Source organism: Spermophilus citellus (assembly GCF_964194105.1).
Source record: "Spermophilus citellus genome assembly, chromosome: 6".
NCBI classification, from domain to species: domain Eukaryota; kingdom Metazoa; phylum Chordata; class Mammalia; order Rodentia; family Sciuridae; genus Spermophilus; species Spermophilus citellus.
This window is the reverse complement of record NC_138187.1, coordinates 6,159,667-6,175,632: the sequence shown is the minus strand read 5'-3', so window position 1 is coordinate 6,175,632 and position 15,966 is coordinate 6,159,667. Positions and strand designations below refer to the sequence as shown.

The window sequence follows — 15,966 nt, the reverse complement described above, 5'->3', positions numbered from 1 at the left end:
CGCAGGCGCAGAGCGGTCGCGTCAGGGATAGGGAGGGGGGTCTTCCCGTCTTCCTTTGCGGCCTCGGGGGCGCGCTACGGCGTGGGGCAGGGCGAGTGGGCGGGGCGAGGCGCGGCTGTACCGCTCCGAGGAAGGCGGCTCAGGGTCGCGGCAGAAGCCGGGTGTGCCCCACGCGTCGTGGTTTTGCGGGGACGCTTACGGGTGCAGCCGCGGCCCCGTCGCAGCACCTGCCGCGGAGCGTGAGCTCGGGGAAAGGCGGTGGCGCGGGCGGGAGCCTCGCCCAGAGTGGCCCCAGCCTCAACCAGTTGCGCCGGCAGGACCTGGGGGGACGTCGAGGCCCGCGTAGGGACCCCGCTGCAGCCCGAGGCCTGGGCGGCCGTACGGACGGCCTCGCTCAGAGGAGGGGAGGCGCGGGGCGCGAAGGGCCGGTGCCGAGGGCTTGGAGCGGCCCGGCCCGGTCGCCGTCGGTTACTTTCTGGCCGAGCATCTGAGTTAAGTGGGATCCCAGGCGCTGTACGAGTGACCGCTCAAGGCGAAGGAGTAGGTTTGAGGAAAGATAATGTTTGCTGTTTTTTTAAACGTGTGATGCTCATAATGTAAAAGTCACCCCTTGAACCTGTGCGATTCCGTGTTTTTTCAGTCACAAGATTGTGCTTCCATTGCCCCTCTAATGACCCCAGGTGGAAACTGCTCTCCCTCCCCGTTTTCTCGTGTTCCGTCTCCCCTGAATCGTAAAACCAGGAGTTTTCTGTTTGGCTTTTACTAATTAAGGTTCATCCATGGTGTAGCTGACTTAGCACTTCATTCCTTTTTGTGACTGAATAAACATTCCCTGTAGGTATACACCACATTTTGTTAATCAGTTAATTGACTTATGGGTGCTTCCTTTTTTTTTTTTTTTTTTTTTTTTGGTTACTCTAAATAATGCTGCAAGATTTTGTGTTCTAGAAGTGGCATTACTTGGGTAAAACTACTTCTGGATTTTTTTGGGTAACATTTAGTTTTGTGTTTGTGGGGGTGCAGACTCAGTGCCTCCTGCATACTAAACACACATTCTACCACTTAGCTACATCCCCAACCCTAGCTCTGACTGTTGAATTTCAAATGGTAGAGAGATTCCAAGATTTTTTTCTGTGTGATTGAGCTAGGAGGTATTACTTGGTCTCTGGGTTTGGAATTCTTAGTTTGTAGTATGGTTCCCAACTGGACTAGTTAAGTAGATAGGACAAGCCTGGAAGGCAGCAGGGAAACATGGGTTGTCTGGAGGTTTAGCCTATGGAGATGCCTGCCTGACAATGTGTAGAGGTCAGTGCCATCAAAAGAGGAACTGAGTAGTTTCTCTAGAAGAGGGAGCATGCCAAACCAGTCAGGGCCACAGGGGAAGCCCCAGGGTTTGCTCAGGAGGAAGCAGGAGCAAAGGGAAGCCTAGGTGAGCACTTTCATGGGGCCTTGGCAGGAAAGGCACCTGGGACAGAGTGGACGTATAGGATTGGTTGATTTTAATAAGTTGAGACTCGGGCTGGGGATGTGGCTCAAGCGGTAGCGCGCCTACCTGGAATGCGTGTGGCCCGGGTTTGATCCTCCAGCACCACATACAAACAAAGATGTTGTGTCCGCCAATAACTAATAAATAAATAAATATTAAAAAAAAAAAAAAGTTGAGACTCAGTGGTAGAGCGCTTGCCAAGCACATGTGAGGCACTGGGTTCAATCCTCAGCACCACATAAAAATAAAGATGATTTGTCCATCTTAAAAAAAAAAAAACCTAAAAGAAATGTATTGTGTCCATCTATGTAACTAAATATGTGCAAATATATATGAGTTACATTTTATGAATAAATAATTCCAGGGGTTTTGGGCTAGATGGTGTTGTTCCCCAGATGTTTGGTACCTGACCGTGGGATGGTTTAGAGGAAGGAAAATAATGGTGTGTGAGTTAGATAAAGAGGGTAGTGGCTTACCTATGAGTCTACACTCCCTAGTTAAGTTTTGTACTCCCTAGGAATTAGCTAGTCCTGAGAGAGGCGGTGTTTTCCCAACAGCAAGATTAAATATCATAAGATACAGAAAAATTTTAAAAATGACTTGTATATCTGGACATGGCTGGGACAATGGGAAAGTCAGTTATGAGAGTATTTTTTTTCCTCCAATCAGATTAGAAATGAAGTACCTCATTTGCTTTGGGGATTTAACTCTCTTGGAAGCCAGGTGAAGAAAACCCTTTCTACCTCCCCTCCCTAAACCCATCTATTTAAGTAAAATGGATCAAAGTGTGGCTTAAAGAAGAGAGTGCTTTAAACTTGGGATTCTCAAAATAAATAAATAAATAATAAAAAAAATAAACTTGGGGTTCTCAACTGAATCACCATGTGATGTTCCGCACTAGAAATGGGTGGTCACTATCCTTATGCTTGAGAAACCTTGAGGGAGGAGCCCTGTTCTCAGATGACTCTGGTGGCCTCTAGATTAGGAAGCACTGTGTTTAACCACAGATGCTGAGTAGATCCTGGAAGCTGAAAGACATGCCAAAAGTCTCTAGGAAAAGGACAACTGGAATTTAATTTTAGGCCTAATCCTTTGAGAAGCGGAGTTATCCCTAACTGGGACAGCTTTCTCTTTGACCCAGGGTGAAGGATGTGAGCCTATTGACCAACATCCTGTTGGGATGAATCTCCAGCAGAAGCACTGGGATTAGGCAGAAGTCATCCACTGTGACTAAGCTGAGAGACAGTGTCCAGAAACTGATACTGGGTCCGTGTTATTTCCATGAGAATATTACTGTATGTTTCGTGCTTTGCAAAACCCATAACCCAGGGAGGTAAAGGCTCACTTCAAGTATTAAAAAGTGAGGCTTGACCTTGGATGGATGCAGAAGTGTGTGGGAGAAGCCTGTTGTTCCAGGCGTGGGCTCCGTTTTTCTAGCCTACTGGACTAGGTAATTTTTTGAGTCCAGGGGAAAAAGCAAAGAGGTTGAATGCTCTGATTATCACAGCCTAACCGTCCTGGAATAATTACTTTTAGAAAACTTTTGGCTTCTTCCACTGAGTTGATGTTTGAAGCAGTCCTGTGGTAGAAGTGAAAGCACTTGTCTCAGTTCTGCAAAGCCAAAACCTGTCCAGCTCCTCCTCGTTTATCTGGGCAGGGGTCAGGGAGAGTGCAGATTGAGTAAGCAAATAATTGTCTTCTCAGTTTTTTTGGTTGTAGTAATTTTACTTTTCCCTTTTTTTTTTTTTTTCCAGTTGTACTGGGGACTGAACCAGGGGCACTCAGAGGCTCTGTTTGCCCGGTTCTGAATAGGATCCCCCGTCCCCCCAGGCTAATGATTCTCTCTCCTGGGTCTGTAGCTGGGGTGGGGGGTTGAGGATTCACAAACACCTTTATAGCAGGGAAACAGTTGGTCAGGAAAGGCAAGAAGTGTATGTAGAGATGAACCTGGTAGAGCATTTATATTTTTATTTGGTGGTACTGGGGATCGAACCCAGGGCTGCTCTAGCACTGAGCTACATCCTCAGCCTCCTCTTTTATTTTGAGACAGAGTCTCACTAAGATACTGAGACTGGTCTCAAGCTTTCCATCCTCCTGCCTCAGCCTCCCAAGTAGCTGGGATTATAGGTGTGCACACCTGGCTGGCTGGCTTGCTTCTTTTTAATGATTTGCAGTACAGCAGGTGGAGCCCAGGGCCTCCTGCATGCTAGATAAGTCCTGTGCCCTAAGCTGCACTGCAACCCTCCTCAGTAAATAGTATACTTTTTTTTTTTTTTTTTTTTTTTGGTACCAGGGGATTGAGCCCAGGGGTGCTTAACCACTGAGCTATATCCCCAGCCCTTTTTTTTTTTTGAGACAGGGCCTCACTAAGTTGCTGAGGCTAGCCTTGAACGTGTGGCCCTCTGAGTCTCTGGGATTACAGGTGTGCACCATGTGCCTGGCCGTAGTGTGCTTTTTAGCAGGGCCATTTTTTTTTTTTTTAAAGAGAGAGAGAAAGAGAGTTTAAATATTTATTTTTAGTTTTCGGCAGACACAACATCTTTGTTTGTTTGTATGTGGTGCTGAGGATTGAACCCGGGCTGCACGCATGCCAGGCGAGCGCGCTATCCCCAGCCCCTAGCAGGGCCATTTTTAAGATTTTATTTTCTTTGCTAGACCCAGTGGCACAGCCAGTAACCCCAGAGACTGGGGAGGTTCAGGAGTTTGAGGCCAGTCTTAGCAACTTAGCTGCTAAGGCAGTGGCTGTGTGCTGGCGTCCCCTTGACTGAGGTCTGTTACAGCAGACTTGGTGTGTCACCTCCACTCAAGGCCCCTGTGGTTGCTGCGGGTGACACCCTCCTCCCTTGCTGCCTGCTGATCTGCTGGGGCTGGAGGAGCATCCTTTGTGCTGCTGCTCTGCTTATGCCTGTTCTGTGACAGGCTGGCCTGTGGGATACTTGGGTGCCTTAGGCAGGTTCTGTGGTCCCAGCTGGCTCCTGGCTACTTTCTGGTGAGTTTGTGCTTTAGAAAAAGCCAGTCCCAGTGTTTGAGAACCGGCTGCCAAAGGTGGAAGGGGTCACAGACCAAAGTAAGAGGACGACAGATCCAGTAATGCACCGACTGCAGTCTCCTGGGGACTAGAGGACGGAAGGTGTCTTGGGTGGTGGTGGCAGGAAGACGGGCTTTCATGCTGAGCTGGACGGAGATGGGCTGTGCCGTCTGGAATGCACTCGGCCTTTCCCATGAACTCTGAACATGCCCACACAGTCAAGGAGCAGTCCAAGCATGGGTCAAGGGCACAGCCCACTCAACTGATTGTCTTAATGATCTATTTGCCCTTTAGGGGTTGCGACTCATGCCAGGTCTCCTGGTGGCAAGATGGAGGCTACCACCAAGGTGGCTGCACACGTGAAGCTGGACCCCACACAGCACCCCCACCTCAGGTCTTCCCAGCCCTTCCACAGAGAGCCTGCCAGCTGGGTTCAGCACCCCCAGGGGTTCTCGACCCTTGGCCTGGGACACCATGGCGGGGTACCTGTGACACACCCTCCCCAGGTCTGGATCCTTCCCTTGGTACCTCTCTGCCGTAGGGGTTCTGTGGAGTTCTCTTTTGTTGGTTCCTAGTTAATTTCTGTAAGTAATTAATTGTTTTCTGTACTGAACGGCCCTTGTCTCCACGTTGGACCCACGGACAGACCTGGATTGAAGATATTGTGGATTTTAAATCGCTGGCTCTGAGGTTCTATATCTCCTTCAGCAGTGTCGAGTTAGGATTTAGCAAAGCCCGTTCAACTCGGGGGTCTTTGGAGGTGTGCTTCTGGGCTTTGCTCACAGCTGCCTTTAGTCCAGCTTTAACTTTTTTTGTTATCAAGGGCCATGCTCCTCTGAGGTTCTACCAGTCTCCTGTGAGTTAGGAACCGTGGCTTGTGGAAACCGAGTCTCCATCCCCACGTGGGTTCTGGGGACTCTTAGTCTACTCCCTGCAGAGTCCTTTCCCTTGGGTCCTTTCCCCCTCACAGGCATTGACTAGTCCCCAGCTGCAGGCCCCAGGGGACCCTCTGGCCAGTGTCCTCTTCTCTACCCACAAATCCTCATCTGTGTTGTCCATGTGTTCAGGGGTCCCTGTTGTCCCACTTTAAGCCTGTCAGGAACTTAAAAACAGGTGGCACCCACTTGCCAAGCTGGCCGTGTCAACACCCCTCTTCCCTTCCTTAGGATCCAGCCACCTGGGAATGGGAGCAGCAAGATGGCAGAGGCTGTGAGTGGTGGCCAGGAGGCAGCTGGAATCTGCCACCCCAGTAAGCTTGCACTTCTCCAGTGTCCCACAGCTATGTCATTGGTGACCTGAAGCCCCTCAGTGCCTCCTCACAGAGCCCAAGTGAGGAAAGAGCCCAATCATTTAGGAGCTTATTTTGGTACCAGGGATTGAACTCTGGGGCCCTTGACCACCGAGTCCCAGCCCCAGCCCTGTTTTGTATTGTATTTAGAGAAAGGGTCTCACTGAGTTGTTTATCACCTCGCCTTTGCTGAGGCTAGTTTTGAACACATGATCTTCCTGTGTCAGCCTCCCGAGTCACTAGGATGACAGGCATGCACCACTGCACCCGGCTCACTCAAGGCAGGGTGCTGGTGGTGGCGGCACATGCTGGAACTCTGAACAGGGACGCAGGGAGAAGTGCTCACCCCGGTGGACACCTGTGCTTCCCTGCATGTCCAGGAGAGGGAGCCTAGGAAGTCACCTTCCCAAAGTGAGGGGACTCTGGGAATGGTGCTGCTCCAGGGCCCAGTGAGGCAGATGTCTGGCTGCTACATTTTCCCCTTGGTCACCTTTCACTTTCCACAGCCAGGCCTCTGTGCTTCAGGCCCTGTCCTGGACTGGTGCCTGTGCTAAGGTGGGAATGGAGGGAGGGCCTTGGGGAGCCCCTCATGCCAGTTGGGGATTGGGACAGGAGGGAGCATGGTGTACTAACTGCAGCCTCAGAAGGCATGTGTCCTAGAGGCCACCATGGGGCAAGGCCTTTCCCTGAGCACTGGCTCCCCACACTGCTGAGTCCCCTGGCTCTCAGGGAAAACAAGTGTGCTTCCTGCACATGTCCCTGCCCCCAGAGGAGAGGTCAGTTGTGGAGAATGTAACAGCACATGACTTCCCCTGGGCAGCGCAGGTGGGGGAAAGACCTGGGTGAGCTCTGCACCATGGTCTCCTCACAACTGGAGCTGGGCTACCCTGGCAGTGCCACATTGCCCCAGTGTCCTGTACTGAGATCCTGAGGTGCCTGGGAGAGCAGAGGCTGGGTAGGAGCAGCCGCCCTGGCAGGAGGCTGCAGAGGGACGTGCAGCCCTCAGAAGGCCAAGAGGGCAGAAGCTGTCTTCACACCCTGCACTTGTGTCCAGGAGGAGGCCCGAGGACAAGCACAGGCCCTCTTGCTCACTTCAGGAGCCAACGGGCAGCTTCTGGTGGGAGGACTAACCAGCTCCCGGCACACGCCATCCTTGTTAGGACGAGGCTGCCAAGAATGCAGAGGCCACTGTCCCAGAAAGGTGACAGCTCAGTCCCTGACTGCCCCACAAAATGGGCTTGTGTCCATCCTGATTCTCCATCTGGCGCACTCTAGACAGGACATCCGTAACTGGGGCTGTTTAACGGCTACTGGTTGGACCAGCCCCACTGGTGTCAGCCCATCTCAAGTGACTCAGGGTGCTGCTCCCAGATTAGCTGTTCCCATGGAGCAGCCTGCGGCAGACTAGTGCTGCCAAGAACGCGAGGCTCCAACACAGGACAGTCACCCCAGTCACAGGTGCGGGGTCTTTACTCCCAGGGCCCTGGCCAGGCGGGATGCTGAGGCGTGAAGCCGAGGGCTGTAGGCAGTATCCCAGGGTGGGCCCCAGCTGAGCAGCAGTACCCCAGGGCCAGGATCCCCAAGGAGGAGGAGGCCAGAGAAGAGACCAATCCCAAGCACCAGGAAGAGAATCTGGAAGTGGAGAATCTGGAAGAGGTCAGGCCTGTCGGGAGCAAGGGCCTAAGGTAGAACGCAGGCTTTTGGTCAGGACAGGTGTGGGGCACGTGGAAGTGAGCAGGCCGCAGGGCAGCTGGTCTTCACAAGGTCCCTGAATGCCCCCCAATAGGCTGTTCCTCTGGCCCTCCAAGGAGGTAAGTCTTCCGTGGAGGGGACACACCTAGACGCTCCCTTCTGTCACAGTGGCTAATGCATAGTCGAAAGTGACGAGGCACACTAGGAAATGGGAGCATGGGAAGATGACTCACAGATGGGCTTGGGGACAGCTGTGGCTGACCCCTGAAGAGATGGGTGAGGGGAGTTTAGGGGCGTTGGAATTCCCAGAGGAAGATGAGGAGAGGGTTGTGGCTGGAGTCTACCTTCGGGTGGCTCTGTCAGCAGAGCAGGCCAGCAGAGCAGGACTAGGGAGCTGAGGGGAGGTCAGTGGAAAACACCACGGCCTGAGCCTTGGGACCCTGGACCTGCGTACCTTTCCATAGCTCCAGCCCCAGGATGGACACACTGAGCTGCCCAGAGCACTCCTTGTGCCTGTGGGAGGCTGAAGTGGCTTTGGAACTAGGGGATTTGAGAGGCATTTTCATGGTAGCACTTGGGGCCCTGCTGCATGCCCAGGAAGTGCAGCTTGTGGCTGGCACCCCAGAGGCATGCGCTGCAGGGGTACCCACACACCCAGCATGCGCTTTAGAATGTGGCTTTTAGGCAGACGACCTGTATTTGTGTTTTCCTAAAACCAGGGTGCAGAATAGTGGTGTGCTCAGGCTGGCAGAGCCCTCCTGGGAGTGCTGGCTCCTGGCCTCCAGATGCCATCCGCCCCCTAACGCACTGGGTTTGGCATGACTGACCGAGCGTGACAGAGCGGCGGTCACGAGTCTTGGCATTTCATGTGTGTTGTTCTGAGGAATTTTCCACCCTGGGTGGAAACGAGCAGAAATGAACTTGGGCTGGCAAGTGCAGGCCAGTCACGGGCCAAGGGCAGCACACTGTGCTGAGCGAAGCCTGTGACCTCCTCAGGGATTACAGTGACATGGCAAAGACAGGGCCTTTGTCCTCCAAGATGGGCTGAAGAGACGGGGTGAGGGGGCAGCACATGTGCCTCCTGAGGTATGTCTAGCCCACTGAAGGGAGCTATGCCTTGGATGTCCGCAGTGTCCCCTGTGCCCAGTGTCTCTGAGGACAGGCTTTTCTCTGGAGGGTCCTGGAGGAAGGGACATTCTCTCTCAGCCAGGAGGAGCAGGAAAGCTGAGCGCAGCTTAGCTGTGGGTGCCCTGTGCCTTCCAGGTGTTGCCGTGTGCACCAGGGACCTTCCATGGACAGAGAGCCAGGGTCTCTGCCGCAGAGCTTTCTGCTTGAGAAGTCGGCCATCTGGGAGTGTGAATGAGGAGCATGTTATAACCACTGAGCAGCAAGGGCCCTGTGGGCAGGGAGGGAATGGCCTCTCTGGAAGAGGTGACATTTAAGCTGAAACTGGGATGACATGACAGAAGGCCCCAGCTGCTCAGGTGAGCAGAAGCTCTGAGCTGGAATTGTTTAGGTTATGGTAAGCATTGATTTCTCCTTAAGGACAATGATAAATTGGTGATAGATTCCAAGCAGAGGAATAACGTGTTATGTGATCTGATTACACACTTAGGAGATGTTCTGGGACCGTGTGGACCACGGAGGTGTTTCTGGAAGCTGGGAGGCCACACAACAGTGGTGAGCGGGCCAGTGTGGTGGCTGCAGATTGGAGAGAAATGGACTCTGGATGTTTGGGGGAGGGCTGGGGATGGCAAGGACCTGGAGTGCTCTCAGGAATTTTGGCATCTGCATGTGGTGGGGTCACTGCATTGGGCCAGGAAGGGGGTGTGCCTGAGTTCCAAGCTAGCGCTGCAGATACTGGATAGCATAGAAAGGAATAAAGTGGGATGCAGCTTCAGGACCGTGGACTTCCCTGAGCAGCACACGCCTGATCTGAGGGTGCCTTCGCACAGCTCCTTGCACCTTGCCTTGACCCCTGTGTGGCCTGTGCCACTGCACATGTCCCTTTGAGGTCCTTTTATTATGGCGAGATTGCATTAAATCACTGAGTAGATCTTAAAGCAGGACATGGAACCATCTTTATTCATCAGCCTGTGGTTAGGATCCACCAGCTGGCGGGTCAAGGGGCAGGCTGCAAGTCTACACCATTCAACTCCCTCCTGGGGTTAGAGCACACCTTTACAGTCCAAAACCACATTAATCATAAGTGGCTGTTGCTGATTCAAGACCATAAGCAAACATCAGGAGATCATAAGCAGAAGGGGAAGTAGGTCAAAATGATCCTCATTTGGTACAAGTTAAAGAATGGTTACTAACATCTAGACAACCAATCTGACAGGGTACATTGTCCAAGAAAAATACGAACCAAAGAGAACAATTTTACATTGTATAAGAATTGCCATTTTGTGGGCTGGGGCTGTAGCTCAGTGGCAAAGTGCTTTAGCATGTGTGAGGCGCTGGGTTTGATCCTCAGCACCACATAAAAATAAACAAATAAATAAAGGTATTGTGTCCAACTACAACTAAAAAATATTAAAAAAAAAAAAGAATTGCCATTTTGTGTTGTCAAACATGCTATGCTGTTTGATGGGCACAGAGGCAGGTATTCCTATAGGAGGAGCATTTCTTACATGATGTGGAGTCTCAGGGCAAAATGGAGTCTGTTTGGTCATTGCCCATAAAACTTTGTTCCTGATTGTGGTGTTTATAGGATTTTCTTTTTTTTTTTTTTTAGAATTTTTTTTAATCTTTATTTTTTTTTTAGATTTCGGCGGGCACAACATCTTTGTTTGTATGTGGTGCTGAGGATCGAACCCGGGCCGCACGCATGCCAGGCGAGCGCGCTACCACTTGAGCCACATCCCCCGCCCTGTAGGATTTTCTTTATCCTGTGACTTGGTTAATACTTGAGGAGACCATTGTCATGAGCTGCTTCCCTTTGTGTTTCTGTGGAGGAGACAGGAGAAAGCTGCAGATCCTCGTGGCTGATGTAAAAACTGCTCACCCTGACGTAAAAAAGGGGCCAGCTTCCCACGCTGTGGGCATTGGCTCTCGGCACACACATCCTAGCTGATACGACTGGAAATGCCAGGAATGCCTGCCTCTCTCTTCCCTGGTGCCCATCTCTGCATCTGCAAAGTAGGGGCCATGAGAAGAGTGTACCACACTCCTTTCCGCTCACCTTGGCTTGGCCTACTAGGGCCAAAAGAGTGGGCAGAAGGGACAGCACAGAGTCCAAGCCTAGGCCTCAAGGGGTGTCAGATACCCTGCTTGCCCCTTGGGACCTTCCAGCCCAGCCCCAGCAGCCCCAGCGCCATCCCAGCTGGTCTGCAGACCTGCACACAGGAAAGGAAATGCACACTGTGAACAGAGACTTGTGTTTGTCCCCCCCAATACTGGGGTTGAACCAAGGGGCACTTATATCCCCAACCCTTTTTAAAAAATTTGAGATGGGGTCTCACTAAATTGCTCAGGCTGACCTTGAATTTGCCTCAGCTCCCGGGTTGCTGAGGTCGCCAGCATGCACTGTTATGCCTGGCTGTGCACACTCGTTTTGGGGCAGCTTGTTACACAGCAACAACTGGCTGAAACAAATGGAAATACCCAGAAGGGAAAGGTAAGATCGATGGTGGTACAGCATCTGAGAGGGCCTGTCCTCAGGGAGCAGGGGACTTTTTGAAGAGCTGCAGTGATTCTGTGGAATGGTGTTGTGTCTACTGCTACTTAAACCTCAGGACGGCAGTGGAGGTGGTCCCACCCCTTCTGATGGTTGGGGCCACCAGTGCTGAGCTGGGGGCTCACACAGAATAGGAGCCCCTGTTCTGAAGGCTGTTACATACAGTGGGTGTCCAGGGCACAGTCGTTTGTACAAGGCCTGAGTCCCAACCTTCTTGGTGGGTAGGAGGAGGGTGAGGATGGTGCTTGGGAGCTCCCAAGAGTAGGGAAGGGATGAGAGGCCCCCAGGCACCCTTGTCCAGTGTGCTGCAAACCTGAGCTAGACCTCTGACACACTGTGTCAATGGTAATCGGTGCCCCGCATCCACCTGGAAGCTAAGCAAGTCACCTCTGTGGAGCACAGTGACTTGCTAAGCCTGCTCCTGAGATTGAAAATAGGGAAAACCCAGCAACCAGACCTTTAAAAAAGTCTGATGGGGCTTCTGGTAGATGGAGCAAGTTGGTGACTCCATCTCTCAGGTGCCATAACAAAGTCCAGTGAACCTGTGCTGATGGCCAGAGGCACTTCTCAGTGCCCTTTGATTCCTTAAAGTTCAGGTTTACCCTCTGTTAACCTTCACTGGGCCTGCACTTGGTTCCTGGCCAGCAGGCCAGATCTGTAGTTTCCTGACTGACCTTAGCCCCTACTTACTCCTGCCCTGGAGGCCACCCTGCTCCCTGATCTCCCTAGCACCCCTCCCCCAAGGTTCTTGAGCCTTGGTCCAACAATTTCTGCCAGGCCCTCCCACATGGTTGTCCTTGGAGACGCAATAGCTCTTCCCATATGGGGCAGAGCCCCCTTAGATGGACTGCCTGAGCACGGTACCTAAGAAATACCCATGTCCTAAGCTTATGTGGCAAGAGGACTTCACAGATGAGACTAAGGGTGGTGAGGTGGGGATATTATCCAGCTGACCTGGGAGGGCCCCAAATGCAACCATGGTTACCTTTCTAGAAGGAGAATTGACAGATTGACAGGCCACATGATCACAGAGGCAGAGTGGAGCTAGCCTAGAGGAGGATCCTCCCTTAGAGCAGCACCCATGGCCATGCAGATTCCAGGCCTCCAGAACCGTGAGAGGATCAATTCCTATTGTCTTAAGCCACAGAATCTGTGACTTGTTGCTGTAGCCTCAGGACATGAACACTCACGGGAAGGCCAAGGATTCTGAAATGACTGGACCAAGGTGTGGCCTTGTGACCTCTTCACTGAAGGTCCCGGAGGCTTAAGCCTCTCATCTGTTTCAGAAAGCTCCCTGGCCTTGCAGTCCTCACCCTTACCCAGTGCCGCTGTCATGCCACGGCCCGCACCCCCATTCACAGCCCTGCTCCTGCTCAGCTGCCAGCCTGCCGTCTGTCACAGCTGATGAATTGGGAGGAACTGGGGTGCCCTGAAGGTCCTGGGCCAGAGTGGTGGTGCTCCGCTGGCAACGTGCAGCTGTGTTCCTGGCTTTGGCCTTGGCTCCAAGGTGACCTCCAGGATCCTAGATCTGAGGCTGAGAGCAGCCCTGCCCCCCAGCACACACCCGTGCCCATCCCTGGTGGGCAAGATACTGGATGGGCAAAGGACATTTACTAGACACTTTACAGTCAAGTGCAAACATCATTATCAGCTGCTGTGTTCACCCCATGATGGAGCTGGTCTGTCAAGGGCCACACAGGTGGTGCCATTGTTCTGCTCAGGTGCAGGCGCACTCGTGCCCTGGGGGCGGTCTTGCTGCCTGAACTCTTAAAACCCTGGCTGGGACCAGCAGTGTCTGGACAGAGAAGGAGCCCTGGCAGATCTGCAAGTCCTCGCTGTGTTGTTTCTTCCAAGAGCTCCCTCTAACTTTTTCTTAAAGCAGCAAAAGGAGAAAATTATCATCAAAGAATATTCCAAATTCTTAGCAGAAATCCCATCATCTCTGCAGACATCACCTTGGGTGAGTGCTAGGCTTGGTCATCTGTGGAGTCCTTCTAGGTGACCAGCCAGTCCCTGAGCAGGGAGGGCAGGCTCAGCTGTGTCCCACCAACAGAACAGGGTCTGCTTGGCAAGTGCAGGCTCTGGTGGCCCCAGTGGCTCAGGATGGCATGTTTCTGGGGCTTGTTTCCCCTGGTGGGTGAAGGAGGAAAACCAGGGACTTCTGTGGCACTGGGTGCTTGTCCCTCTGGATATGTGGTGAAAGCACTGAGGGTCTCCCCGGCCTGTGCTCTCGTAGCACAGCCATGAGGACAGATGCCCTTGACCTTGGGGAGGCGGGGGCGAGGACGAGGACGACAGGCGATGTCCCACTGTTCCCTATAACAGGTTCTCCCAGGATGAGGGGCACAAGTCCCATGATAGTGCTGCTTGCCCTGGCCAGCCTGCAGCACGTGGTCACATCTCTGAGAATTGCAGCCTTCAACATACGGAGTTTTGGGGAGACCAAGATGTCCAATGCAACCCTCTCTAGCTACATTGTGCAGGTAAGTCTTGGCGGCCTGCTCCTGAGTGCAGACCTGAGGGGGAGGGTGTCACAGCCCCATGAACACAGGGCCAGTGGTTTGGGCAGGGCAGCTCCGTGGGGCAACGAAAGCCCCAGGACCCAGGCAAGGTGAAGACGGGGCCTGCTGCACCATGAAGAATGTCCCAAGGAGCAGCCATGGCTCTGGCTGCGACCCTTGAGATGGGCAAGACCCGATGCCCCAGGCAGCTAAGGGCTGGAGTTACCACCCAGCTCCTGCTCAGTACCCGTGCGGCCCTGTCCCCTAGATCCTGAGTCGCTACGACATTGCTCTTGTCCAGGAGGTCAGAGACACCTACCTGACAGCTGTGGGGAAACTGCTGGATGAACTTAATCGGTGGGTGACAGTGGTAGGGTTCTGGGAGAAGAGACCACTTCCATGGTACAGCCTCACTTCATTCTGGTCCCAGGGACAGGAGGCAGAGCCCTGCTGAGGCCCTGATGGACCTTTGTTTCCCCCATCCAGAGATGCACCAGACAATTACCACTACGTGGTCAGCGAGCCACTGGGACGCAGTAGCTATAAGGAGCAATACCTTTTCGTGTACAGGTACAACCTGGGCCAGTGCAGTCTGTGACTGCCAGGACCAGGACGTGAGAAGACCCCGTCTGTACCTACAGGGCACCTTGCAAGGGTCAGGGGTAGTCGAGAGTCCAGTAAGCCCCTCCCTCTCCTGGGAGGATCGTAGGAAAGTGGGAGGGACAAGAACCCCAAAAAGAGAGCACTCCAGGAGGAGGCGACCACCCCTGCCTCCAGCCTGAGTGAGCTGGCGGCTGGCACCTGCTCCTCCCCAGGGCCACCTGCTAGTGCCAGTGCTAGTGCAGACCTGGTCCCTTCTGCTGCCGCAGGAAGCAGGTTCACTGAAATAATGTGAAGGAGCCGGCTGGTTCACCAGCCCCACGGTTACCTCCTGCCTGGCCCTCCCGCAGGCCTGACCAAGTGTCCGTGTTGGACAGCTACTACTATGATGACGGCTGTGAGCCCTGTGGGAATGACACCTTCAGTCGAGAACCAGCCATTGTCAAGTTCTTCTCCCCATATACACGTGAGTATTGCTGAGCCTCAGCCCTACCCAGGCCGTCCCCACACCCATTGGGATCTTGTTGTCCTTAACTGTTCAAGTCATGCAGGGGAAAGTCCACACCCTGGGGCACCACTGTGTGTCCTTTATCCCAACAGCTGAGCCTGCTTCTGCCTGCCAGGCGCTCAGTGTGTCTGTCTCCTCAGATGTCAGGGAGTTTGCCATCGTGCCCCTGCATGCTGCCCCAGCCGACGCAGTGACGGAGATTGATGCTCTCTACGACGTCTACCTGGATGTCCGGCAGAAGTGGGGCCTGGAGGTGAGACGGTCCATCCTGTGGGCAGTGGGCTCTAGCAGCCCAATCAGTCCCAGGGCCAACAGGCAGGTGTCTCCCGCAGGACATCATGTTGATGGGTGATTTCAATGCTGGCTGCAGCTATGTGACCCCTTCCCAGTGGTCCTCCATCCGTCTGCGTACAGACCCTGCCTTCCAGTGGCTCATTCCTGACACTGCGGACACCACAGTCACGTCCACACACTGTGCCTACGACAGGTGAGTAGGACACATCATGGGCATCCAGCCTCAGAATGCATCACCAAGCCTCTGAAGCCCAGCCTTCACCTCCTGTCCTGTGTCACACAGGATTGTGGTCTCTGGAGCTCTCCTCCAAGCTGCCATTGTTCCCGACTCGGCTGTCCCTTATGACTTCCAAGTGGCCTATGGCCTGAGCAACAAGCTTGTAAGTGTGCACCCTGCCAGCTCGGGGTGGGTAGATGATGCGCCTCCTCCAGGGGAGGGGTGGGGCTAAGTCCCGAAGCTCTGTGTGTCTCCCTTCAGGCTGAGGCCATCAGTGACCACTACCCAGTGGAGGTGACGCTGAGGAGAGCCTGACATCAGTGAGTAGCATGGCTGTGCAACTTCCAGCCAAGGGAGCTACCTCACTGGACATCTCAAAGCCTAGACAGCCCAAAGGTGGATTAAGAAATACTTTAATGGAGGTAAATAAAGCTCAAGAAGGTGGTGGTCTCTTGTCCTTACTGTCTCTGCTTGGGGACACTTCCCAGGCACGTATCTCCTTTGTCACCTGGGAGGACCATGTCATCAGCGTCTCTCCAGGGCCTTGACGAGAAGGTCATTGAGGCGGCCAACCATGGGCCTGGGGTCGTCTACTAGCCCTGCTGCTATCATGGCGTTGTCATAGATCTGAAAGGCAAGGGTGGAAATGTCATTGGGCAGGGGACCCAAAAAA

The 15,966-nt window shown here is 53.3% G+C and overlaps 2 protein-coding genes across 17 annotated transcripts in view; one reads left to right on the top strand and one right to left on the bottom strand.

The window, feature by feature from the left end:
- The first annotated feature begins 77 nt into the window (after window positions 1–77).
- DNASE1 (deoxyribonuclease 1) lies at window positions 78–15,693 on the top strand. Of its 16 annotated transcripts, none has more exons than XM_081296788.1 (10): window positions 79–239; window positions 8,758–9,174; window positions 10,993–11,113; window positions 12,167–13,656; window positions 13,943–14,031; window positions 14,161–14,244; window positions 14,625–14,740; window positions 14,923–15,035; window positions 15,115–15,269; window positions 15,360–15,544. In XM_081296788.1, exons 4-10 carry the CDS (start codon window positions 13,417–13,419, stop codon window positions 15,523–15,525), a joined length of 963 nt encoding a protein of 320 aa, XP_081152914.1. In that variant the 5' UTR covers window positions 79–239; window positions 8,758–9,174; window positions 10,993–11,113; window positions 12,167–13,416; the 3' UTR covers window positions 15,526–15,544. The 16 variants fall into 16 exon arrangements, with proteins under 16 accessions (XP_081152907.1, XP_081152914.1, XP_081152909.1 ...); XM_081296783.1 differs by having other exon boundaries at window positions 4,809–9,174; XM_081296778.1 differs by lacking the exon at window positions 79–239 and adding an exon at window positions 15,555–15,693 and having other exon boundaries at window positions 1,659–9,174; window positions 15,360–15,456.
- TRAP1 (TNF receptor associated protein 1) overlaps window positions 15,691–15,966 on the bottom strand; it is a 38,526-nt gene continuing 38,250 nt past the window's right edge. Inside the window, exon 18 of the mRNA XM_081296731.1 lies at window positions 15,691–15,920. Within this exon, the coding sequence (XP_081152857.1) occupies window positions 15,819–15,920 (102 nt within the window). The 3' untranslated portion in view covers window positions 15,691–15,818. The remainder of the gene's footprint in view (window positions 15,921–15,966) is intronic.

Excerpts from the sequence above, each read along its gene's own strand:
- DNASE1 (XM_081296777.1), top strand. The coding sequence starts at position 13,417 with ATGAGGACAGATGCCCTTGACCTTGGGGAGGCGGGGGCGAGGACGAGG. Across the intron at positions 13,657-13,942 it reads TCTCTAGCTACATTGTGCAG|ATCCTGAGTCGCTACGACAT; the intron begins GTAAGTCTTGGC and ends CCTGTCCCCTAG. Across the intron at positions 15,036-15,114 it reads GGCAGAAGTGGGGCCTGGAG|GACATCATGTTGATGGGTGA; the intron begins GTGAGACGGTCC and ends TGTCTCCCGCAG.